We start from the raw sequence: 27,757 nt of genomic DNA, 5'->3' as shown, positions 1-27,757 counted from the left end.
TAGCTGAGTAATATTCCATTGTAAAATTGCTCTTCTTTTTTCATCTTATTTGCTGGTTGCTTCCTTTCTAGCTTACTTTTAAATGTTAGCATGATCCCAGAATCCATTCTGAGTCCCATTCTCTAAGCCTCTTCCCAAATAATCTTACTACTTTAAATATCTCTGTCCTTTTGACTCCCCATTTATCTCATACTTAATATGTATAAAAAGGAATTCTTGCTCTCCAATAATCTTATTCTTTCCCTAGTCTCTCTTATCTCAGTTTTTGATGCCACTATCCACCCAGTTGCTCAGTTCTCAAACCTAGGAGTTCTTCATGGACCCAGTCTCTGATTCACCACAAAATAATCTCAACTTTGGGGCACCTGGCTGGTTCATTTGGTAGAGCGTGTGGCACTTCATCTCTGGGTTGTAAGTTTGAGCTCCACATTGGATGTAGAGATTACTTAAAAATAAAATCTTAGGGGTGCCTGGGTGGCTCAGTCATTAAGTGTCTGCCTTCAGCTCAGTCATGATCTCAGGGAAGTCTGCTTCTCCCTTTCCCACTTCCCTTGCTTGTGTTTCCTCTCTCACTGTGTCTCTCTGTCAAATATATAAATAAAATCTTAAAAAATAAAAATAAGTAAAATCTTAAATATTCTCAGCTTCATTCTCAAAACACATCTTTTTATTTGTCTAGTTCTCATTATCTTCGTCACTATTACCCTTGTCGAAGCCACTGTCATCTTTTTCTCTGAACTACTACAGTAGCTTCCTCGCTGCCTGATCTTCCGGAGAGTCCATTCTCTATACAGCAGCAAAGTGATCTTCTACACATTTGTAATGAGATAATTTCACTACCACCCACATTAAACCTTCCATTAAATTCTATTGGAATTAAAAAAAAAAAAACACAAAACTTCCTCCCATGGTCTGCAATAGTAGATTGAAGAGAAAGTAAGATCCAGGGAAGATCTTTGAGGGGAGATATAGAGCAAAAGCTATTTAGTTCATGTTTTTATCAGTTGGGCTTGTTTATGAACTCAGACTTATATAAATCTGTATAGTTCAATGCGAACTGCACTTTATAGTGGTTACTCAGGGGTGGCATCACTATAAGTTCTTGAAATATTTCAGAATCCTCAAAGTTACACTAATTCTGATGTTAAATATTTTATTGTGTTTTAATACTTAAAAATTGGCAGGGGGATGCCTGGGTGGCTCAGTTGGTTGGGCAGCTGCCTTCGGCTCGGGTCAGGATCCCGGCTTCCTGGGATTGAGTCCCGCATCGGGCTCCAGTCCCACATCGGGCTCCTTGCTCAGCAGGGAGTCTGCTTCTCCCTCTGCCTCTGCCTGTGCTCATTCTCTCTGACAAATAAATAAATAAATAAATAAAATCTTTAAAAAAAAAAAATTGGCAGGGGCGCCTGGCTGGTTCAGTCGATAGAACATGGGACTCTTGATCTCGGGGTTGTGAGTTCCAGGCCCACACTGGGTATAGGGATTACGTAAAAATAAAATCTTAAAAAAAAAGAAAGAAAACTGGCAATCATTTATGCTGTATTTGTTATTACTATTAACCATAAAAGCCTTAATTCCTGACTAGTCCTGATAATAGTTTACTATACTAACTTGTTGGACAAGCATGTTGTAAAACTTGTGTGTTATCTACCCTTCAGTATTGCCTGATACTCTTGAAAACCTCCACAATTTAAGCAAAGAGAAGATGAATGTTTCTCACCTGTGGAACACTCTGTCTGGGATGAATAGTAACTTGAAAATAAAAGAATTCCGAAGTGCACTGAAATTAGCAACAGTTGATGGTAAGTACTTCAAATATTAAAATTAAAAGATATCTAAGAATATGGTTCTATCTTCTATCTTTATTTTTCCTTGTATCTTGTATTTGGTTGATATGCCAATATACACATTTAGGAAATATAAAGAAAGCTCAGATTGTCCTACAGAAAAAAATGTTAGTATCTAACTTATCATTACTCTGAATTGATTAAATATGCATTGACTTACCTTCAAGTTGTGTAACATGTTACTGGAAAATGGCATATTCCAGTGAACACAGAAGAGATTGTTAGGGAATGTTAAGAGGTCTGTTCTGGTTTTTTATTAACACTACTTGGGATGTCCATACAATTTGTTGAAATAGGCTTTTAATTTTTAATTTGGTAGAAAAACACAACACCTAATGGTGGCTACCACTTCTACTTAGCAAATTATTAAAAAAAGATTAAAACAAAACAAAAAATAAGTTTGAAAAAGTACTATAAAACAAAGACCAAAGACCAAAATTTTAAAGATAAGATTATCGTTTACTGCTGATGTTCTATAGGCAGGAGTGAGAACGCAACCACAGGCAAACATTTCCACTCCCTCATAAAGTTACAAATATGTTATTGTACTCTTGTATGTAGAAAGCTTATGCCAAACTAGCCTAGTAACAGAAGCATGCCTCTGGGGTCTTTGTCAAAGAACTGTCTTTCCCTGTGAGGATTAATCGCCCCTTTTTCTCCATTAAGCTCCTTTTTAAGTGATGCTGGTAATTTTGGACTTTAAGTGTGTTGATTGTTTTATTGAGATATTTGAGATGAGGAGGGTTAATCAAAATAGAAGGATATTTATGACTTGATAGTAGGGATTTCCACCCTCTCCTTCATTGCAAAGCTTCAGTTTCCCTTGAGAGAGTGAGTGGAAGTTGAAGGCAACATGTACCAGAGAAAGTATTATATAGCATTTATTTTAATCAGACTAATAACGTATCATTTTATGAGCTATAAAAATAACTCAGCTATCTATGAAATTACTTACTGTGATAATAAAGAATAAATACTGTATCCTATTCATTATTATATACCTATAAAGCAAAAATGCAGTGTGTAAAATGTAGAACATTCTACCATCTAAATCCAAATAACGTGTATAATATTGAAAATGTTGTGTGCCCCATCTGTCATACCATTTCTTCTCTTAACATTGGAACTTCAGTACAGAGATTTAATTCTTATTTTAATGCAGTGGTGTGCAAAGTTTTGAACCTTGTATTTTTGGCTTTGTATTTATATTTGGTGCTGTTAAAGCAGTAGAATTCTTTTCTTCTAAATGAACTCTTACAGAGTACTTTAGTATATAAATCATGAAACTTGAGTTTCTCTGATTAAAGTGGGGGAAATGACCAAGTGAACTGCTTAAGTAGCTCAACAGAGACCTAGAAACATGAAGAAGAACTTAGAAATTACTGACCTGGGGCACCTGGGTGGCTCTATCATTGTCGGTTTGCCTTCGGCTTGGGTCATGGTCCCAGAGTCCTGGGATCGGCCCTGCATCAGGCTCCCTGCTTGGCGGGAGGTCTGCTTCTCCCTCTCCCACTCCCCCTGCTTGTGTTCCTGCTCTCGCTGGCTCTCTCTCTGTCAAATAAATAAAATCTTAAAAAAAAATTACTTACCAAGGATATTCTTTTTTGATCATGGTGTGTTAAAAAGGAAAAAAATGGTTAGGTTCCCTCTACTTAGTGAGATTGAATTATTACTTCTTGGTTCTTGATGGTATTCTGTATTAACTCATTAATATTTCAAAGTACATTTGAAGTTTTTAAAAAATATTTTAAAAAATATTTTATTTGTCAGAGAAAGAGAGAGAGAGACAAACAGAGAAGAAGGGGGAGGGGAAGGCAGAGGGAGAAGCAGGCTCCAGCTGAACAAAGAGTGGGATGCAGAGCTGGATCCCAGGACCCTGGGATCATGATCAGAACTGAAGGTGGATACTTTAAGCCACCCAGGTGTCCCTAAAAATTATTTTTGCGGTGGTTACAAAAAGACATTGAAAAATAGAAAAAATATTTATCATTTAGCAAATTTAGAAATACTTCCCCAATATCTCATTTTATAGCACCTGTATTCTATCCTGTGACCATAGACTATAATAATTCTAAATCCTTGTGCTAAGTTTCCCTGTTCCTGACTGGGAAAGCAAAGCCACCTCTGCCTCCTGTGTTTGTTACTTTGGCTTTCTAGTATCTGTGTGTTCTTTGTAAGAAATGAGTGTAAACATGTGTTGGAAATTATAGAACCATCTGGCATTGGAAAAATCTTTAAAGTTAATCTGGTACAGTATTTTTAATCTGTAAACATTTGAAAGGTTAAACTAAAATTGAGGTTTGTCTCTTAGTGTTATCTCTAGGGATACGGATTACACAGTTTCTCTTGATTGATGGATATTGAAAACTCAGCCTTTCTCCTATAATCTTAAGGTTTATTTATTCCATAAAATTGATCTTTTGGATAGTCAACAATATGAAAAGGAAATACGAGTACATCAAATGATTTACATTTTTAGAGATTGCTGCATTGGATCTTGAATTTTGCTTAGTAAGGCTGATCTACTAAAAATGTTTGAATATAATAATATAAAAATGTTTTTCTTGCAGAAGGTGATGAAGTGCAAATAGAAGAATTTGGAAAAGTGGTGAAGGATATGCGTGATGCCTCCAGGTTAAAAGGTAAGTACTAGATTATTTGTGACTGTTAAATTTACTTTTATTGAATGGATGTCTTTTTGTTTTGTTTTTTAGTGTTTCTAGTTCTGCTAATTTCTGGTTAACATGTTGGCATTGATCTGTTTTAAAGCAGGTGAAACTTGGTTTTGATTAAAAGTTGACAGCTTCCTTGATGAAAGAAAAAAGGCTTTTTCTGGAATAGGGTCTGTGTAATGCTATTTTAAATCCCTTTTTTGTGTTTGGGCTTTATATAAAGTCAGTTACTGGCTTTGAATTTTTTCAGATATGAATATTTTCTGTATCATTTTAAGCCTCAGACTTAGGATTCTATGTAGTGTATAGGCTTCTACATTATTCAATAAAATTTCTCAGGAATCTTCTACTGCTTCCTTTAGTAGACATTCCTTATGTTCCTTTTCTTGTTTTTTATTAAAACACAAGAGAGACCATGTACATTTTGGTAGCATGGGTAATTTCTACTACTTCTTTTTTTGCTTAAAAATTAAAACAGAACTAAAACCAATGAAGATTATACTTGTGGAGTTTGTGTACTTTTTTGTTTAGAAATTAAGTTTTAAACTTAATGTCATTTATTTGAATAACCATTTAATGGTGATTAATGGTTATTAATTAATTATAAAAACTTAATGTAATTTATTTGAATAACCACTCATGATTATTTGGTCAATAAGCATTATCAGGAAAAGAATAAAACACAGGTATTTATGTTGGAACACAATCTGTATCCCCGGCAATGTGACTGGGTCGTGTGAGATCCTGTGAGAAAACTCCAGGAGATGGAGGGCAAGAGTCTTCCTGGGCTGACGCCTGGAATAAACATGGGAGGATCCTGGGAGTACTTTCACATCCTCCTTTAGATGGATCTGATAAGTGTGGAGAATCATTAACTTGCTTTTGTTATTTAAAGCTAAGAGATAGTCGTTGTTGTTGTTGTTGTTGTTGTTGTTGTTGTTGTTGTTGTAGTTGTTGGCTTGTGGCACTTGATTGCCTACAGGTAGCCCACGTCCTGCACATAGCTCACATCTCACACGCAGTTCATGTCCTGCACGTAAATCTATATCCTGTTTGTAACTGGATCTTGTGAAAAGTATAAAAGAAACGATTGTTAAGAAATAAAGTTATCTACTGATCATCCCTCGGTAGTCCCATCATTTTGGCTCCAATCACCAGGATCCCCACCTCAAGAAGGTGACAATATATTTAGGGAAACAGATGCAGAAAAATTTCTGTGTATAAAGAAGTAGACAAATCTCGGATTTTCAGTAACCACTCTGATCTGCATAGGAAATTTCTGACGTTATTGTTTCTCTTTTAGGTTAAGAAAAGTGTTTAATAAGGCCCTGTTGACATAAATATGTTACCTGGGTTACATAACATAATTAGTGTCAACATAGTACAGTTAGCTGAGCTCTAGGAAACAATGAATAGAGGTAGAAAAGAACACAGCCCATGGGGTATGATATATGGTGGTTTGTGGTTTTTTGACTTACCAGCTGGGTAATCTCTGTAGGCCATTCTGATTTCCTCACCTTTAAAACAAGGGAGCTAATGAAATCCTGTTTGTCATAGAGTTGTCAGGTTCAAGAGCAAAAACACATGTAAAGCATATGTATAACCCAATTGTTAGGCACATATTATATACATGTTAAATGGTAGTTAATTTTGAAATCAGATAGCAGAGCTCAGAAGGAGACTCGTATTCAGGACAGTGAATGAGGAGGAAGGAAAAATTTTTGAAATTAAGCCATTGGAAAAGAAGAACAGATACAGTTTAAGTACCTGAATCTGGGAAATGGTCACAATCGTTAGGGGAATGGCACTGGAATCTGTCAGGTAGTGCAGTGTAAGGCCAATAACTACAGGGAAGAGTTAGGAAGCACCCCCTAGAATACTAGTGTTAACGTAGCAGGCCTGAAGCTGCCCTCTTTAGAAAAACCTGCTGGGGCGCCTGGGTGGCTCAGTGGGTTAAAGCCTCTGCCTTCAGCTCAGGTCATGATCCCATGGTCCTGGGATCGAGCCCCACATCCGGCTCTCTGCTCAGCGGAAAACCTGCTTCCCCCTCCCTCTCTGCCTGCTTCTCTGCCTACTTGTGATCCCTCTTTCTGTCAAATAAATAAAATCTTAAAAAAAAAAAAAAAGAAAAAAGAAAAACCTGCTTGCAAGGTTGACCAGCTGGCACATGAGAACTTGGCTTTCAGAATGTTCACTTCATTAATAATGGATAAGGTTAGTTCACTGTGCCTAGACTATTTGTTGGCAAACTTGGAGAGACCTTAAAAGTGGGCATATTGTGAATACAGTTCTATGCTTTCCTTCAACATACCGCATAATTATAAAGGATTATGGTGAGGTGTCTGATCTTTTACTTTAAGATTTTAGTGGTGGGGCAGCCAATTCTAGGTAATGATGAAGATTAAGTATAGCCGTTGGTTTGGATGACTTTGGAAGGTAAGTGAAGACTTTTTGAACTTAAGAGGTCAAGGTCATCCTTATTGTCATCAGATGACAACGGGAAATGGGGTTGAGGAAGGATTATGAGCAAGGTGCCAAGATCCTCAGAGATGGTGAAAGTGTGCTCAGACAGTAGTAGATGATGGTGTCAAGAGGGTGGTGTAGGTGAATGACAGGCCTGAATCTCAGACGAAGGGCTAAGGTTTGACTGAAGGTGGAACCAAAGTAGCCTGACAGCAGCAGCAGAAATTTAGGGGTGTTTCTCTGCTTCCTGGCCCTATGGGAGCTTGGGACGATGAGCAGCCCCCACCCAAGATGGTTGTGCAAGGAAACCATATTTTAAAGGAAACCAAGTATTAGTGAAAACGAAGAAGCAGAACTGATGCAGGTTTTTAGGTGCCGGCAAAGCTCAGATTGCCATTTTCAGTTGCCTCCCCATGATGTTAGGACAGAAAGTGAGGCAGGTTCAAAGGTGCTAAGGAGCTGTGATTACTATTTATAGCTAGTTCCTGATTAGCAATAGTAGTAGTAATAGTAGTAGTAGTAGTAGTAGTTATTTTATTGCTATTAATATGACGTTTATTAAGTACTTGCCATATATCTAGAATTGTTTTGTTTTTCATACATCACCATATTTAATCTCCACATTAACCTTGTGAGGTAATAGTATTACTATCTCATTTTAGATATAAGACTACTGAGTTTTATAGAGGGGTTAAGTAGTAATAATTTGATCAAGGTCACACAGTTCCAGGTGACAGATCCTGGAGCCAGGATATGAATGCAAGTCTATCTGACTTAACACTGCCTCCTTTGAAAGGGTTGGAAATGAAACAATTCCAGAAGCCAGGGTATAACTGCATCGTGATAGAATTGGGGGGAAAAAAAAAAACTAATGAGTCCTTGTGATACTTGTGTTTCATATTTTGCATTTCTCATGATTCTGAAATTCATTTCACTTCATTCAGAATGAGTTAATTTTGTTGGCTACCATTAGAGCTTCATGGTAAAATAACTACTTTATGTAATTGCAGTGAAATATTCAACTATATGAATAATTTTGGTTGTCCCAATTTTATGTTAGCGCCAAAGAAACATGATGGACCAAGTGCATTGTGTTGCTGGACTTAGAATTCCCTGAGGCCTGGGTTCTTCACTGAGATTTCTTATTCTTCAATTCAGGATGTTATAATAAATCTCAGACTGCCACTGACAAAAGTCTTTAGTGATAGCTACCATTGTTTTTTAAATCAGAGGTTAGTTCATTTACCAAATAACTTTTTTCTATTTCTAGAGTTACAGAACATTGTCTTAGCCCTTGATGCACTTGAAGGTGACATGATACCTGGGAAGAACTTGGAGAGCTTTCTAGGAAATATTGGGATTAAGTCACCTGAAGAGGAGGTAGAGAAAATTCTTCAATCAGATTTTGTTTCTGGTAAGCATTTAAATATTACTATCAGTTTTTTTGTTTGTTTGTTTTGGATATGAGACCCTGTAATGAAAGTGTGCAAGATCTTTGTTTAGGTAAATGGCGTTCCTTTGTCGAGCAAATATCTATAGGTATTTGCTTGTATTCCTGTAAAGGTCTTGAAAGGGAACCTTTCTTCTTTCACATTCCTCCTTTGCAGTTAGGAGAATACTTTTTAACAGCAGGTCAAAAATTTGTGGGAAGTGGGCTTGGAAATTCCAGTTCTTTGAATAGAAAACCTAGCTTTGCCACTTTGCGCCAAGTAAAGTTATTGGACTTATAACTTTCTTGGTATTTTAGTTCCCTTACAGGTAGAATCAGAACTAGTGTATCTACAGCCTTGTAAGGTTAATTGCAAAGCATAATAGGTGAAAATGAATCCAAATTATCTTGTATGCTGATTCTTATTTTTATACTAGCTTTTTAATATTACTTTGTCCAGGGTTTCTTGTTTATCACCTCTCTCTCTCTTTCTTCCAGATGACAACATGGTGAATGTTAAAGACTGTATGAAGGTTTTGAAGGACAACCAGAAATTTTCCAATTTTATTGGTAAGAGCTTTATGGTAAAACTGCTGAATGGCCACAACACAGGACTCATTTAAAGGTCACCTAGTCAAACACTATATTTGTTGCTTAAATCTTCTTTGTAGTAGTATCTGTGCCAAATGTTTGTTTCATTAATATTTGAACATTTGCACTTATGGCAAACTTTACTACAATTTTTTTTCATTTAAGAATTTTTATTTGAGGGGCACCTGGGTGGCTCAGTCTGTTAAGCATCAACTCTTGATCTGGCTCAGGTTGTAATCTCAGGGCCCCTGAGATTCCCGCCCCACATGGGATCAAGCACATGTATCTCTCTTTCTCTAAATAAATAAATAAAATCTTGTTAAAAAAATAATTTTTACTTTAGTGGAAAGGATTGGGAAAATCATGAGGTTGTAATGTTTTCCAATAGCTAAATAAAAAAACTTTATTATATAATAATGGCAATTTTAAAACTGTTATAAAAAAATATAGTGACCAGAAGGGTAAGAAATATAAAGCATAAGGCTCTTGTAATGTCACCCTCTGAAAATATCCCTGTTGAAGTTTGGTAAGTTTCCTTTTAGGCTTTTTTACTTGCATCTGTGAGTATTTGTGTGTTCTTAAATTGTTATTTAAAAATTAAATTACTGTGTTCATAATATTCCACAACTTGCTTTTGTAAAGAAATTAATAGCGTATCTTAGATATTATTCCATGTTCCATTATATCATATAAACTACCTCATTCTTTTTAAGGACTGCATAGTATTCCATTACAGGGATGGACTATAATTTTATCCACAACACTCTTCTTTTTTTAAAGATTATTTATTTATTTGACAGAGAGAGAGAGAGAGAGAGATCATAAGTAGGCAGAGAGGCAGGCAGAGAGAGAGGAGGAAGCAGGTTCCCCGCTGAGCAGAGAGCTGATGTGGGGCTAGATCCCAGGACCCTGAGATCATGACTTGAGCTAAAGGCAGAGGCTTAACCCACTGAACCACCCAGGCGCCCCATATACTCTTGATGATATTTAGGTTATTGCCAATTTTTAGCCATTCAAACATTTTGATGATCATCCTTGAATGTATATATGTGCACAAAGTTTTCCTGGTGGATAAATTCCTCAGCAGTCACAGTGCTAGACTGAAATCTATGCAGATGTAAGATGTTAATAGCTATTGCTTATTTATCCTTCCAAAGGGTTGTAAAAATTTACTTTTATCAGTAATGGGTATTAGTTATTAAAAAATTTTCCAGTAAAAAAATTTATATACACTTCTTTAATGACTAGTGAGGTAAAACATATTTTTCATGATTGTCAAGTGTGCTTTGATTATATTTTAATTAGATTGTCTTTTTCATATGAATTTGAATTTGTAAATAGGTCTTTCTATATTAGGGACATTAACGTTCTGTCCTATCTATTGAAGTTTTTTCCTAGTTTATTATTCACCTTTTATTTTGGTGGGTTGCTTTTTGCCATCTTTGGTGTAATTTTGTCAGTGTTGGTATTTTTTTTCTCCTAGGAAATTTATTTGGGTGTTTTATTGGAATACAGCCCTATGCAGTGATAATTCTTTTGATTTTCTTTTGAATCTGGTTATTTTCTCATTCTTAAATTTGCATATATATAACCTTAACTTTTTCTATGTTTACTAACAGAACATTTTAGCTCTCTTTTTAAAGCACTACCTCTTAGATTTATCTTTAGTGTTTCTGTTTATAGTTAAAAAATTAATTTCTGCTTTTGTCTTAAGTCCTTTTTATTCTCTTATGCCCATTTTATAGCTTTTCTAAGTTATTTAAATTATTAATTTATACTTTTTTCTTACTGGACATTAAATGTTTAAGACTATCATTTTCATTTTAGTAAAACTTTGGTTTATCTCACAGTCTTCGTTTATTATTGTTGTTATTGTCTAAGTATTTTCAGTCATATTTTGATTTTCTCCTCGATGTAAGAGTTGTTTAAGAGAAAACTTAAAATTTTAAAGCAATTTGAATTTCATTATTGCCCTATCTTTGTTGTTTTTTTTTTTTAGTTTTATTGTGGTCAGAGACTACGGTCTATAGAAGAGGCCTTGATAGCTCATTAGATTTGGAATTTCTTCAATTATTACATGTTATTTAAAAACTACATTAATGGCTTCCAGGGACAGGCTAATGATAATGCACACTCATCCTACTATTTGTCTTGGAAATCCTTATGACCTTTTGAAGCAGCCCATTCCATAATTTTGGACAGCTGTGGAACTAGTCAATTATTCCACATATTTGGTAGAAATCCTGCCTTATAATTCCATTCCCAAACCACAATTAACATTTGGACTCTTCCTCCTATCAGTAGCCCTCCAGAGATGTGAAGAGAACTCTTATATTTTCTTCATTTCACATTGAATCTTCTTTTCTCTAGACTCACATTTCCCTTCAGCCCTTGCTCATGTGGCCTATTTTTGAAACGTTTTACCAATAACTAATGACTAAATCATGGAACAACAGAAAGAGTTAAATACTACTTCTACATAAACTGGCTAGTTTAAAGTAATTTATTATACATTTCTCTTAATGAATCCTAAGAGATGATTTTTTGGATATATACTTTAGAAATGAAGGTTTTTAAAAAATATATTTTATTTATTTATTCATTTATTTATTTGAGAGAGAGAGAGAGAGAGAGCAAACCCATGAGAGAGAGAGAGAGCCAGTGTGGGGAGGAGCAGAGGGAGAGAGAATCCCAAGCAGACTCCATGCTGAGTTTGGAGCCCAGCAGGAGCTCTGTCCCAAGACCCTGAGATCATGACCTGAGCTGAAATCAAAAGTCAGATGCCCAGTCGACTGAGCCACCCAGGTGCCCCTGAAGTTTTGTTTTGCTTTTTAATTAAGGGACGTCAGCCATGGATTTCCTAATCTAGATGTTTTATGTTAATGTGCTATCCATAATAGGCTTTGCTGATCCTCTAAATTGTGTGAAATGAGGTGATAAGATTAAAAGATGTAGGGAAGGAAAGTGGAAAGGGAAAGATTGGGGTTTGAGAGCACTTGTGAAGAATGGAGGGTATTTCTTACTGAAATGGTGAGCTCAATATTGATAACTAGAGAAACTCTGGTGTACTTTTCTCTTCATATAGGAATAGCCCACCCAGAACCTAGAGTTTTTTTTTTTTTTTAAGATTTTATTTATTTATTTGACAGAGAGATCACAAGTAGATGGAGAGGCAGAGAGAGAGAGAGAGAGAGAGAGGGAAGCAGGCTCCCTGCTGAGCAGAGAGCCCGATGCGGGACTCGATCCCAGGACCCTGAGATCATGACCTGAGCCGAAGGCAGCGGCTTAACCCACTGAGCCACGCAGGCGCCCCAGAACCTAGAGTTTTAACAAAACAATTTTAAGAATAAAGATGAGGGGCTATAGAAAACTATAGTGGAGGGCGCCTGGGTGGCTCAGTGGGTTAAGCCGCTGCCTTCGGCTCAGGTCATGATCTCAGGGTCCTGGGATCAAGTCCCGCATCGGGCTCTCTGCTCAGCAGGGAGCCTGCTTCCCTCTCTCTCTCTCTCTCTCTGCCTGCCTCTCCATCTACTTGTGATCTCTCTCTGTCAAATAAATAAATAAAATCTTTAAAAAAAAAAAAGAAAAAAGAAAACTATAGTGGAGAATGGATTGCTCTATTTATTTCAGTGGCCACATATGAGTAGTGGCTTCCATTTTGGACAGCGCGAATCTCAGAGAGTCCATCAATTTCATTGTTATATTCCAAAGATTTGGAACCATGGACTGAAGTACATGTTGTGTGTATATTTTCTGTGTTTGTAGCATTGAATGATATCATCAATACATTGGATTCTATGGAAGAAAGTGATCAGTTTGATAAGGACAAATATGCAGATGTACCTCGAAATATCAATAGAATTCATTTCACTGATAATAGTCTTCAAAAAATACTAGATGAGTCCATTGTTGAGGGTGAGTTGATTGAGCAACTTTTAATAAAAATTTCTTCTAAAATTTTATCTAAGGATTTTTAAATATTTTACCAAAATACTAGTTAAATGGTAATAATTAGTTCCTAATGATATTTAGTTAATATTATAATATTTAGTTCCTAAATAATACCATAAATGTATTGAAATGTGATTTACTGCAGACCAAATTTAGGGATATACCTTATATTCTATATCCACAGATATGTCCATTTAGTTATTACAGTATCAAATTCCTGGATGATCTCTTGGACTAGATTGTAAAGTTGGTCTCACGTATTTATATATGTTGTTGTATGGCTTTGAAATATTTCTTTCTAGAGTAATTTCATTTCAAAGTTAATCTCTTTCCTTCTATGAACTTTAGAGAGGTCTTAATCATTTTCTAGCTTTTTTTTTTTTTTTTTAGGTGAAAGGCCCTTTGAAAAGTACAAGTTATTGTTGAACAATTAAAACATTTTTCTATATAACACTCATATGTAAGTGTTGAGCTGCTCTTTGCCCTATCTACAAAGAATTTACCTGACCCATCTATATTCTCAGCTGGGATATATCCAGATGTACTTTATCCATATTTGGAAAGCCATTTCTTGCCTTTAAATTTAGCTTCAGCTAAAAAATAAGGTCAGATCTGCCTCTCGGGGAACAATTGGCAGTGTGTGAAGACAGTTTAGATTGTCAAAACTGATGGGTGGAGGACTGCTGGCATGTAGTGAGTAGAAGAAGCAAGGGACGCTGCTAGCCATCCTACAGTGTCTAGGACGGTACTCCCCCAAATAATGATCAGGACCCAGATGCAATTTTGCTGAGGTTGAGAAATCCTGTTTTAGAACTATCTTATAAAATTGCCAAACCTACTATTTTGAAAGTACTTTTTAATAGCTTAGTTGTGTTTTTTTTTTTTTAAATCTTGCTTAGTACAAGTAAAAAAATTAAGGTAAATATAATGTGTTTTTATTCTAACTTCCTTTTGTTTTAAGGTAATATCTGGACTAGTTGTGAGTTATTCTAAACATCCCTCCAACTGTAATATGGTCCATCTATGCAGATGGACATATTTTATTTTTATCACTTGTCCTTCAAATAGATCTCTGTAGCAATTTGCATTTTTGTAGAAAGTGTATTGAATGAGGGGTATAACTGCAACTTGTCCTTAGGAGAAGCTCCAGGATTAGATAGATAGGTAAGCAAGCAGAACTAGAGAAGGACAATTCAGACTAATAATTAAACATTTTATCGAATATATGGGCCTGGAGATGAACCTGCCCTCTTTGGAAGAAAGGAAACATTTATGACGTTAGAATCTCAGTCACTTTTAAGGAGCTTGGTGGAGGTTGACAAATCCATGGACTCAAAGAAGTAAGAGGAAGATGAATAGAAAAAATATTTTGGAAGCCAGTGGATGATTTTGAGAGGAAGAGAATGGTCAATGGAAAATGTTACTGAGAGATGAAGTATTTAGTCTAGGCTTTCTTTCAAACTGGATAAAATCAGGATGCTGTTCCTTATGGCATAATCTCTCTCTATAAATTTGCAGATTTTAAGAAAGAGGCTTTGTCTTCAAATCTGAGATTACCAAAAGCAGATGGTAGGAACTTTATATGTGTATAAGAAAACATTCCCTATAAAAGAGTTACTCTTTAGGAATCATTGCCAGCTGCCAATGGATTCCTAGTCCATTTTTCCCACTCCAGCCAGAGTAATATTTTTTCAAAAAAGTAATCTGATTATGTTATATCTCCCTATTTATAACTCTTTAAACATTTTCCCTTGCTGTTAAAGATCAAAATCCATCCTATATGTCCTAGTCCTCTAACAATCTTGTACCATTATCCTTGTTTTCTATACTTTCAAATACATTGCCTTTCATTTTCTTAGATCTCTCTTTTCCTTCCACCACAAAGCTTTGCATATTTTATTCCCTGGAATATTTTTCCCTGACCCTCTTTGCCTATTCAAGTTTACTCATCTTTCAGATGCATGTCAGATTCCTCTAGGGGAGCCAATCATTATCTGCTAGTCTAGGTCGACTTCCTCTGTTAATATGCTTTCCTTAAACCATGTCTCATTCATAGCATTTGTTTCATATTAAAAGTACTCATTCATATTTTTAAAATGATACTAGAAACGCTCAGTATATTTTACATTACGAAGTAAGAAAAATTAAGGGCATCTGCCTGGCTCAGTCAGTAGAGGATATGACTCTTAATCTCAGGGTTAGGAATGTAAAACCCATATTGAGTATAGAGCTTACTTAGAAAAAAATAAAGTAACAAAAATATTAAATAACTTAAATCATCTTAATTCATTGGGATCAAAATAATACAATTTTTAATGAAAAATTCTTTGAGTATAGTGAACATACAATGTTAATTTGCTTCACGTGTACAACATAGTAATTCAGCTTCTCTATACATTATGCCATGCTCACCACAAATGTAACTAACATCAGTCACCATACAATGTGATTATAATATCATTGACTATATTCCCTACACTGTGTCATGACATATTCATTACATAACTGGAAGCCTGTCTCTCCCATTCCCCTTCACCCATTTTGCCCATCCTCCTACCGACCTTCTCTCTGGACACCCATCAGTGTGTTCTCTATTTATAGGTCTGATTCTGCCTTTTTTTTTTTTTAAGATTTTATTTATTTATTTGACAGAGAGAGAGCACAAGCAAGGGAAACAGTAGGGGGAGAGGGAGCTCAATCCCAACACCCTGGGATCATGAACTGAGCTGAAGGCAGACACTTAACCAACTGAATCCCTTGGGGGCCCTCTGATTCTACTTTTTGTTTTTTTATTTGTTTTGTTTTTTAGAATCGACTTATGAGTACAATAACATGGTATTTGTTTTTCTCAGTCTGACATATTTCCTTAGCACAATACCCTTTAGGTCCATCCATGTTGGCAAAATGGAAAAAAAAAAAAAGTCTCATCCTTTTCTATGGCTGTGTCATATTCCATAAATATACCACATCTTATTCATTCACCTACTGATGGACACTTGAGATACTTTCATATCTTGGCTTTTGTGAGTAATACCGCAATACACATAGAAGTGCATATATCTTTTTGAATTAGTGTTTTTGTCTTCTTTGGGTAAATACCCAGTGGTGAAATTATTGGGTCATATGGTATTACTATTTTTAATTTTTTGAGGAATCTCCATATTATTTTCCTTAGTGGCTGTACCAATTTACATTCCACCAACAGTACAAAAGGGCTCCTTTTTCCCCACATCCCCGCCAACACCTGTTATTTCTTATGTTTTTGATTCTAGCCATTCTGACAGGTGTAAGATGATAGACACCTCATTGTGATTTTGATTTGCATTCCCCTAGATTAGTGATGTTGAATATCTTTTCTAGTGTCTGTTGGCTATTTGTCAGAGTCCTCTGCCCATGTTAAAATCTGACTGTTTTCCAGTCATCGTTTTAATTATTTGATTAATGACTCTTTCTCTTACATGCCTGGAAGAATCATTGGACCAAGGACCACGTCTCTACTTTGCTCCATATCCTAGTATTGTTTCTCTGATCAATCCTGGGACAATCCTGGCTTTCAGCAGGCTTTTAGAAGTAGCTACTATTAATAATTAATATTATATGGGGCGCCTGGGTGGCTCAGTGGGTTAAAGCCTCTGCCTTCGGCTCAGGTCATGATCCCAGGGTCCTGGGATTGAGCCCCACATTGGGCTCTCTGCTCAGCAGGGAGCCTGCTTCCCCCTCTCTCTCTGCCTGCTTCTCTGCCTACTTGTGATTTCTCTCCCTCTGTCAAATAAAGTCTTAAAAAATAATTAATATTATACAATATTTACTATGCTAGGTATTTTTCTAAATTTTTTATGTTATCAACTCGTATAATTATAAATATTTATGGAATGAATCAATGACAATAAAACTTTATTATCTCGTTAGTCTCATCTCTCATCACTTCTGCATTTGTATTTATTCTGTAGCCATAGTACTTATTACAATTTAAACTGGCTCTATTTGCTTTTGGTTCCATATCTTTGTATGTGTTGTTTCCTTTCTATACATTTCCTGTCAGACAAACTCACGTTTTTTTCCCCTAAATTCATCTCAAATGTCACATAAGACTTTTCAGAGTTGTAGGTTAGGTGAACTGTCTCAGTGCTTTCATAATATCCTGTGCATATTTTTCTCATCATACCAACTGTATGATGTATTATCATTTTATTTATAGACATGACAGATTCAGTCTTTGTTTTCTGGGAATTCACAGGAAACTTTTTTACGGGAAAACTCTTTGATGAAAGGGCTGAAATTTTCATTATTGGGTTCGGTAGCTGCAAAAAAATTATTAGTAGAATGAATAAAAGTCTTAAATGGTATTGTGTTTTCTTTCCAGGTGAAGGTTTAGATCTGTTGGTATAACACAATAATTTTCAGACTGTGGAAACATGCACAATTACTTCATTTTGGAATTAAGAGAGTGGGAAATGGTATTGATGAAAAATTGAAACACCCAATAATTTGTTTTATATTTTAAATTGGTGTGGTATCAACAGGACTACTTCATTTGGTTGTATGGGTTTTGCCTTGCACAAAGATGCCTGGATGTAGGGTACAAGCAGAGACTGAAATGCACTCCATATTTCACTGCGCTCTTCAGACTTGGACCACCAGGGCTAGATTTCAGCTGCCCAGAGGAAGGTGTGCCTCTTTGTAATAGATACATACAAAGGGGACCCTTTCTCAGTCACACAAAAGCATAATATAAACTGGTGGTGGCCCTAGGGATCAAGAGCTTTGATCTCAAATTTCATCCTTTTTTTGTTTACTTTATCAGTTGATAGAAATCTTTATATCTACATGTAAAGGATTTAACTATTATTTAAGAAAAGCTTACAGCTCATTCAGTATTTAGTGGGTTAATGGATTCAGATAACTCATATTCTCTTTGGCATGTAATTTTTGGTTTTAAATGCTGCTTGAAATAAGTGGGTTGTTGGAAAATACTTTGCTTTTTTTTTTAGTTAAATATATAAGCTTAATTCGAGAATTCACCTCTAATGGACTTTGGACAAACTATTTTGCACTTTTTAAAACAGTATCTTACATATATTTATTTATCTTTGTAGAGACTGAAGAAGCTACTCATATCTTGTCAAGTGTTGATAATGGCAAGATTGATATACCTAGCTTGGAGCATGCCCTGGAAAGTTTGAATGTCAGTTTGACTGAGGAGGACATCAGTGAAGCCCTCCAGTGTTGCGACATCAATGGTAAGGATTATTTTGGCGTGAAGTCCTTTTCATTTTTCCCTGTTAATGAGAAACAGTCTTAGAGCATATATATGTGGGTAAAATGCTAAGGACAGTCACACTGGAGACTTAGGTTGATACAAATTAGAGCCAAAATAGTCTGCTAATTTAAATATTTATTGACCATATCTTTCTATTCACACTTAATCTAGGTATATATGCTTATTTAGTAATTACTATCCATTTCTTATGAGCATGGGTGGGAAAATTCCATTGTGATAAAGACATGATGCCAGCAGCTTCATTTTGATATGCAGTCTTTCTTCAGAGGAGATCACCTTCATCTGTCCTTCTATATAGTACTTGCCTCATTCTGTTTTTTAACCAAAAGAAATACCCCAAATTTCACTACATTTTAGAAGAACAGTTATTGAGTTTTGGTTATTGTTTCTAAGTGAGCATATATTTATCTGTGGTTTCCATTTCTAACTTCTTGTAGTATATACTTGGTCTCCTTTCCTATATATATTCACTCTTAAGCGTCAAATCATGTGGGAATACTTTAATTTGGAGCTGGTAAGTTACACTGGTTTTAGGTGGCTTTTTATTTGGGGTTTATCTTAACCAGCTTGTTTTTTCTATGGGAATCTGATGAGTGTGGGTTTAAGAGTACCTCCTGAGCACGGTTTGGTTATTGCCTTTGCCAGGTACTCTAGATTTTTATTGACCTCAATCAATTTATATGTTTTGACCTGGGGTTTCTCATACCATGAGAGCAGTATCAATTTAGACTCCAAACCCACATGAGATGCCGGAGATCCTTCACAGGAGATTTTTTCCCCACTGCCTCTCAGAATTAGGAAGATTTACGTCTCCTTGTTGTTTACTTGGGCCAGTGAATACAGTGTTTTAATCTCCCTTTCACTGGATTGAGCTTCTTTAAGCATCCAAGGTTTTTTTAAATTTTTTAAATTTTTTTATAAACATATAATGTATTATTAGCCCCAGGGGTATAGGTCTGTGAATTGCCAGGTTTACACACTTCACAGCACTCACCATAGCACATACCCTCCCCAATGTGCATAACCCCACCACCCTCTCCCTACTGCCCTCCCTCCAGTCCCCCTCAGTTTGTTTTGTGAGATTAAGAGTCTCTTATGGTTTGTCTCCCTCCCAATCCCATCTTGTTTCATTTATTCTTTTCCTACTCCCCAAACCCCCCACATTGCATCTCCACTTCCTCATATTAGGGAGATCCTATGATAGTTGTCTTTTTCCATCTAGTTCCATCCATGTCGTCGCAAATGGCAAGATTTCATTTCTTTTGATGGCTGCATAGTTTTCCATTGTATATATATATATATATATACACCACATCTTCTTTATCCATTCATCTGTTGACGGACATCTAGGTTTTTTCCATAGTTTGGCTATTGTGGACATTGCTGCTATAAACATTCGGGTGCACGTGCCCCTTCGGATCACTACGTTTGTATCTTTAGGGTAAATACCCAGTAGTGCAATTGCTGGGTCATAGGGTAGCTCTATTTTCAACTTTTTGAGGAACCTCCATGCTGTTTTCCAGAGTGGTTGCACCAGCTTGCATTCCCACCAACAGTGTAGGAGGGTTCCCCTCTCTCCACATCTCCGCCAGCATCTGTCATTTCCTGACTTGTTAATTTTAGCCATTCTGACTGGTGTGAGGTGGTATCTCATTGTGGTTTTGATTTGTATTTCCCTGATGCCAAGTGATGTGGAGCACTTTTTCATGTGTCTGTTGGCCATCTGGATGTCTTCTTTGCAGAAATGTCTGTTCATGTCCTCTGCCCATTTCTTGATTGGATTATTTGCTCTTTGGGTGTTGAGTTTGCTAAGTTCTTTATAGATTTTGGACACTAGCCCCTTATCTGATATGTCATTTGAAAATATCTTCTCCCATTCTGTCAGTTGTCTTTTGGTTTTGTTAATGGTGTTCTTTGCTGTGCAAAAGCTTTTGATCTTGATGAAGTCCCAATAGTACATTTTTGCCCTTGCTTCCCTTGCCTTTGGTGATGTTCCTAGGAAGAAGTTGCTGCAGCTGAGGTCGAAGAGGTTGCTGCCTGTGTTCTCCTCAAGGATTTTGATGGATTCCTTTCTCACATTGAGGTCCTTCATCCATTTTGAGTCTATTTTCGTGTGTGGTGTAAGGAAATGATCCAATTTCATTTTTCTTTATGTGGCTGTCCAATTTTCCCAACCCACTTATTGAAGAGGCTGTCTTTTTTCCATTGGACATTCTTTCCTGCTTTGTCGAAGATTAGTTGACCATAGAGTTGAGGGTCTATTTCTGGGCTCTCTATTCTGTTCCATTGATCTATGTGTCTGTTTTTGTGCCAGTACCACACTGTCTTGATGATGACAGCTTTGTAATAGAGCTTGAAGTCCAGAATTGTGATGCCACCAACTTTGGCTTTCTTTTTCAATATTCCTTTGGCTATTCGAGGTCTTTTCTGGTTCCATATAAATTTTAGGATTATTTGTTCCATTTCTTTGAAAAAAATGGATGGGATTTTGATAGGGTTTTAAGCATTCAAGTTTTATTTGGTATCTAAATTCAAACTCTCCAAGTAGCATGGACCCAAATTTTCTTTTATGAATATGCATGAATATTTAAATCAAGCACCTTGCCACTTTGGGATCTGATACGTATCCCCAAATAGTTATAGGCTCAGTACTCACTGTTTTCTACTTTTGATCTCTGTGTCCACTTAACTTAATATTTCCTGTTCATATATCTTAGTAATGCATTTATAGAGTATTGAGTTCATACAGCATCCTAGGGATTTGTAGTCTGATGGTTTCTGTGCTACCCAGCTAGCCATTTTGTTATAAGTTAAAGTCTCCTTAATGTAGTTGATAACTCTATATTTTCTGTTATGATAGCATTATTGCGTCTTTCTTCGTGTGTGTGTGTATGTGCGCACGCGCATGCATGCGCATATGTGTGTGTGTGTGTGTATCCTAATAGTTAACTTTGTGACCTCTGGCCTGAGACTACCTTAGTTCAAATACCACATCCTCTGGCACTTTCTGGCTTTTGTGACCTAGACAACTTATTTAATTTCTCTTGGCTTTCATCTTTTAAAGATAGGCATATCAAATATAACCATGTTATAGAATTATTGTGAAGATTTTGGTTAATAAATGTAAAGCATCATAAAAGGATCCTTAGTCTGTATAAGGAACTGAACATTATGTAAGTTCTTTTTTCTTTTTTTTAATTATGTTCAATTAGCCAACATATAGAACTCAAGAAAATTAGCTATTAAGATCATTAACTGTTCAATAGATGGTTCCTAAAAGTATGAAAAGTTATTTTGCAATAGTTTCAGTCATTTGAGATAGAAAATAAGGTAGAACGGAATTTTAAGTATTGTAAATCAGAACCTTTATGTAGAAATTCACAGTATCAGGTTTTTAATGTCAGCATGCTTGATTTTAACTTTACAGATAATAATGAAGTGAATTTAAAAGATTTCTTTGAAAGAATTAAAGAAAGTCCATCTTTCAAAGAGTCCATAGGTAAGTGAATACTACTAGTTCAAAGACAAATGACTGTAAAATAAAGATATGAAATGATATTTAAAAATCAATATCCAGATTTCATGTTTTTACTCTGTAATCTCTATAGTTTTAAAAAGGATTTAAGGCACTTATAAAATATAAATAATATAAGAATGTAAAAGACAAATGAGGAAAATGGGAAAAAGTTATAATGGAGGGAAAAGAAATAAAACAGGGTTGAAAAAGATACATAGGAAACACCTTTGCTGTTCTTACAAAGTCCTTCCTCAAGAGGAGATAAGTTTTTCTTCATTCAAGGGGTACTGGATCTATGAAGGAAATCTGGTCTGGAAATCAGGTGAGGCATCACTACTCTCTGTTGTGTCATCTCAGGTTAGGCCTCTGCAGTTTTCAGGTCTCCTCAGCTGGATTGCCCATCTATTTTATTTACGGAAATCTTCAACTAATCAGTTTCTCTAAATCTTCATGGTATTGATCCACATATTCTTATTGCCATATCATCTCTGTTGCCTAACTACATCACGTTGCCCCTCCTGTGTAAAGACTATCGCTTGGTCTTTGTCCCTGAAGTTCATTTCGTCCTTCTTGAAATTAGGGAGGTGTTGAAATTTCAATACTGGCATCATATCCTAACCCCACATCTACAGGGGACACCTACCGGAGAAATCTCCACTAATGCAGACACCCCTGTCAACAATGTATTCCTAAATGCTTTGGTGAAACAAATGTCCTTTCTTTTTTTTTTTTTTTAAAGATTTTATTTATTTATTTGACAGACAGAGATCACAAGTAGGCAGAGAGGCAGGCAGAGAGAGACGAGAGATGGGGAGCAGGCTCCCCGCTAAGCAGAGAGCCAGAATGTGGGGCTCGATCCCAGGACCCTGGGATCATGACCTGAGCCGAAGGCAGAGGCTTTAACCCGCTGAGCTACCCAGGTGCCCCCAAATTTCCTTTCTTTTTCACATTTTAATATCTCTAAAATTAGAACACCTTTATAATTGATGGCATTATTTATCGCATGTACATTTTTATTGAGATATAATTCACATACCATCAAATCCATCCTTTTAAAGTGTACAGTTTAGTGGGTTTTGGTGTATGTATGATGCAACCATCATGCTCTAATTCTGGGACATTTTCATTGCCTCAAAAAGAAACCCTGTACCCTTTAATAGTTATTAACATCTTTACATGTGTTTATTGGCCATTTGTATATCTTCTTTGGAGATGTGTATCCTTTGCTTATTTTAAAATTGGGTTGTCAAGTTATAAGAGTTCATATATTCTGGACTATACGCCTTTATCAGATACGTGATTTGCACATCTTTTCTCCCATTTCATGGGTCTTTTTCCTTTCTTGTTGGTGTCCTTTGAAGCACAGAGATTTTTAAATTGGATGGAATACAATTTATATTTTCTTTTGTCACTTCTTTTGATGTCACATCTAAAGATAATCCAAGATCATAAAGATTTATATTGATGTTTTCTTTTAAGAGTTTTCTAGTTTTAGCCTTTTAATTTGAATCTTTGATTTGAGTTAATGTTTGCACGTGGAGTGAGATGGGAGTCCACGTTAATTCTTTTGCATGCAGGTATCCAGTTATCCCGGCATCATTTGTTGACAAAGTTATTCTTTCCCCATTAAAGGGTTTTGGCATTCTTCCCAAAAATCAATTGATCATAAGTGTACGGATTTATTTCCCAACTCTCAATTCCATTCCATTGATTTTCATTTATTCTTATGACAGAACCACATGGTCTTGATTACTATAGCTTTGTGGTAAAGTGATAACCTAGGCAGGAATTTTTAACCAGAGCCGGGCATCAGAATTACATGTAAGTTTGATCCACCTGGTTCTAGTTTTGGGCTATGATGGAGTAGCTTATATCAAACCAACCTTCCTTCTGAGAGTAACTAGTAAAATCTGGACTAAACTAAACTGCATCAACGACCACAACCATTTGAAGGCATTGGAAAGCAGCCAAAGCTGTCAGGATTTGTGGGGCTGTAAGATAAATACAGAGAGCGGGACTTGTAGCAGCAATAGCAGCTGTTGCTGCTGCTTGTCTGTTTTGTCTTTGTAACATAACTTAAGTGAAATAATGCAAATTTTGATGTAAACTTATTTGTAATTTGTAATGCTTCCCAGTTATTTCAGGGGCCACATATGAAGTATTACGTAGCCAAAGGCATAAAGGTTGACCACTTAACATGTCAACTTGAAAGGTACATTAGTTAAGGGCATGGGTTTTGGAACTGCAGTGCCTGGACTTAAATCCTGGTCCTGCCACTTACTACCAATATATTCCTTAGCAAATCACTTAATCTCACTAACCTCAATTTCTTCATCTTAAAAATAGGGATAGTAATGCCTATCTTGGAATTATTATAAGGTTTAAATAGGTAAAGTAGAAGTACTTAGAACAGTCTCTAGTACTTAGTAAGTTTTCAGTAACTGCTAACTATTACAATATACAATGGTTTTTAAAACTATACTAGTAGTTTCATGTAAAATTCTTTTATTCTGGGGCATCTGGGAGGCTCAGTCAGTTGGGCATCTGCCTTCAGCTCAGGTCATGATCCTGTTGTCCTGGGATCGAGCCTGTGTAGTGCTCCCTGCTCAGCTGGGAGCTTTCTTCTCACTCCCCCCCCGCCCCCCCAGACTCATGCTCTCTGGTGTACACACACACACTGTCTCTCTCTTCCAAATAAATAAAATAAAATTCTTTTATGCAATCCAAGCGTAAGTGAAGGTAGATAATATACTCTTATTTCTGCTGTTGAAATATTTGTTTTCTTCTTTTTTGCAGCTACACAGCTACTCTTAGCTACTACCCAAATTCTCCAGAATGATCTAATTGATGCCTCTGACCTTGAAGAATTTTTGATAAACAATGACTTTCATGAAGCTAATGTTTTACTTAATGAAGTATTAAGACATGAACCTGAACATGGTTGGTAGTTTGAATGCATCTGTGTTATAAAGGCCATCATCTACTAGTGCATCTACTAGTGGGGGTGGGAGATGTATGGATGGGATACACAACAATGGAAGGCATGCTGTGGGAGCTGCAGTGGGATGACTGAGGAACACCAGTGCTACCCTGGTGTGCCAAGTCTGAGCCCTGTGAAACCAAATGGAGGGGTAAATCAGGGCCTACTTTATCTCTGTCGGTGGTGGTACTTGGGAGATGAGGCTATTTTGGCTGGCATGGGCAGTACTCAATCAGAATGCCATGCACAGAGTACAACAGAGTCCTTGAGGCCCTTTGCCAGGTATCAACCTGTTGGAAGGTGAACTGCTGATATCCAGGAATACCTCTGGTGGTATTGCACATGGTTTTGGGGCTCAGGGAAGCATATATTTATAAACATACAAAATAATTTCATTATTTTAATGATTGGTATTGTTGAATGTTATCTTTGCTACATTTTCAAAAGAGAGGAGCAGTAGTCTTTATTTTTCTCTTATCTGTAAGAGATTCCTCAGATGTTAAGTGGAACTCAAAGGCGAACCCTAATGAGCCGAGAGTTTTATTTACGGGAAAGTTATGGATTATTGATTTAATTTCTTAAATTATATGGGATTACAAAGAAAATACCATACTTTCTTGTTAATATTGGCAGTCTGTATTTTTATAGGAATTCATCCATTTCATGTAACTTTTCAAATTTTTTGGATAAAGTTGCCCTTGACCTCTACTTTTTATCATTTTTGATGTCTGCCTGATCAGTAATAATATCTTCATTTTCATTCTCAATATAAGTGATTTGGAGCTTTTTTTTCCCCACTCAGTCTCCACAGAATTTTTCTTCACTTTTTTGTAAAATTGAGATATAATGGACATAGAACATTGTGTAAGTTGATTTACAGTGTGTTGATTTGATACATATATATTGCAAATGGTTATCACTATGGTGTTCGCTAACATCTCTATCACATCACATGACTGTAATTTGTTTTTTTGTGGTGAGAACATTTAAGGTCTAGTCTCTTAGCAACTTTCGAGTATATAATACAGTTTTAGGTCAGCACAGCATTAAATTTCCAGAACTTAATCATCTTCTAACTGCAAATTTGCACCTTTTAGCAGTATCTCCCCAACTCACTGCACCCCCCCCGAGTTGCTACTAACTACCATTCTACTCTGTTTCTATGAGATTGGCTTTTTTAGATTCCACATATTAGTGATATATACATTAATTGTCTTTGTCTGACTTATCTCTTCTAAGCATAATGCCTTGAAGATCCATCCATTTTATTGCAAATGGCAGAATTTCCTTCTTTCTTGTGCTGAAATAATATTACACTGTATATACATACCACATCTCTTTATTCATCTGTTGATGGACACTTAGGTTATTTCCATATCTTAGCTTTTGTGAACAATGCTGTAAAATATGTGGAAGTGTAGATATCTCTTACAGATCCTGTTTTCATTTCCTTTGAATATATACCCATAAGGGGGATTGATGGATCATATGTTAGATCTATTTTTAATTTTGGGGCAGTCCTCCATACTGTTGTCCATTGTGGCTATATCAATTTCCATCGCCACAAACAGTGAATAAGGGTTCCCTTTCTCCACATCCATGCAAACCTTGATCTCTTCTTGATGATAGCCATTCTAACAAGTGTGAGTGATATCTCAGTGTGGTTTTGATTTCCATTTCCCTGATGATTAGTGATGTTGAACAACTTTTCATGTACCTGTTGGCCATTTGGATGTCTTCTTTGGAAAAAATTTCTATTCAGTCACTCTGCCCATTTTTTTTTCATCATTTTGTTTGCTTGTTTGTTTGTTATTGAGCTGTGTGAATTATATATTTTGGATATTAACCCTTGACCAGATACATGGTTTGCAAATATTTTCTCTCATTCTGTAGGTTGCCTTTTCGTTTTGCTGATTTTTTTTTTCCTGTACACAAGCCTTTAAGTTGGATGTAGTCCCACTTGTTGGTTTTTGCTTTTGTTGTTTGTATTTGGTGTCGTGTGAAAAAATTATTGCCAAGACCAGTGTCTGAAAGCTGCTTCCTTGTGTTTTCTTCCAGGAATTTTATAATATCAGATCTTACATTTAAGTCTTTAATCCATTTTGAGGTAACATTTTTGTGAGTGGTATAAGACGGAGGAGTGATTTCATTTTTCTGGATGTAGTTATCCAGTTTCTCAATACCGGTTATTGAAGAAACTATCCTTTTTCCATTGAATGTTCTTGGCTCCATTGTTCAATATTAGTTGAGTATATGTGGGGGTTTATTTCTGGACTCTGGACATTTTTGTTCTTTTTCCTCACCCCACAGCCTATGAACATTTAACGTCATAAATAAATATTTACTGATGTCCTGTGGCCACAAACCACTGTAATAGCTAAGATTTTTTTTTTCTCCTCTAAGAACTGGTTTTCCTTCTTGAAAACCTATTGCTCTACATGAGGATGTATGTCTTAAACATATCTAGAACTTTAATTTCTGGATATACTGCTATGTATATACTGCTACTTTCCAGTATTTTACTTGAACTTTAACACATTTGTAAGGAATATTGGTCTATAGCCTCTTACCTACTCACGATTGTTTTTTTTTTGTTTTGTTTTGTTTTGGGTTTTTGTTTTTGTTTTCTTATAGTTTGGGGACAAGTAGGAGCTACTGAAGGATTTTCTTCAGAGGAGTAACCAGATTTTTTAAAGAGAAGGACCTCTTTTGCTGCATTGCAGAAAATAAATGTAGAGAAATGAGACTAATGGCATAGATTTTTTTTAAATTAACATATAATGTATTATTTGCTTCAGGGGTACGGGTCTGTGAATCATCAGGCTTACACATTTCACAGCACTCAACATAGCACATACCCTTCCCAATATCCATAACCCAGCCACCCTATCCCTACCCCCTCACCCCTCCAGTAACCTTCAGTTTGTTTTGTGAGATTAAGAGTCTCTTATGGTTTGTTTCCCTCCCAATCCCATCTTGTTTCATTTTTCCCTTCCCTACCTCCCATGACCCCCCACTCTGCCTCT

General features: G+C 36.1%; 1 protein-coding gene across 1 annotated transcript in view; it reads left to right on the top strand.

The window, feature by feature from the left end:
- The window catches only part of EFCAB13 (EF-hand calcium binding domain 13), a 136,794-nt gene that overhangs the window by 70,524 nt on the left and 38,513 nt on the right, over window positions 1-27,757 (top strand). Inside the window, 9 exon segments of the mRNA XM_047707365.1 lie at window positions 1,659-1,802; window positions 4,418-4,489; window positions 8,253-8,396; window positions 8,910-8,981; window positions 12,768-12,917; window positions 14,472-14,522; window positions 18,050-18,193; window positions 21,662-21,733; window positions 24,548-24,691. Coding sequence (XP_047563321.1) covers window positions 1,659-1,802; window positions 4,418-4,489; window positions 8,253-8,396; window positions 8,910-8,981; window positions 12,768-12,917; window positions 14,472-14,522; window positions 18,050-18,193; window positions 21,662-21,733; window positions 24,548-24,691 — 993 coding nt within the window.

Source organism: Lutra lutra, chromosome 16, assembly GCF_902655055.1.
Source record: "Lutra lutra chromosome 16, mLutLut1.2, whole genome shotgun sequence".
In the NCBI taxonomy this organism is placed as follows: domain Eukaryota; kingdom Metazoa; phylum Chordata; class Mammalia; order Carnivora; family Mustelidae; genus Lutra; species Lutra lutra.
This window is presented reverse-complemented; position numbering and strand designations above follow the sequence as displayed.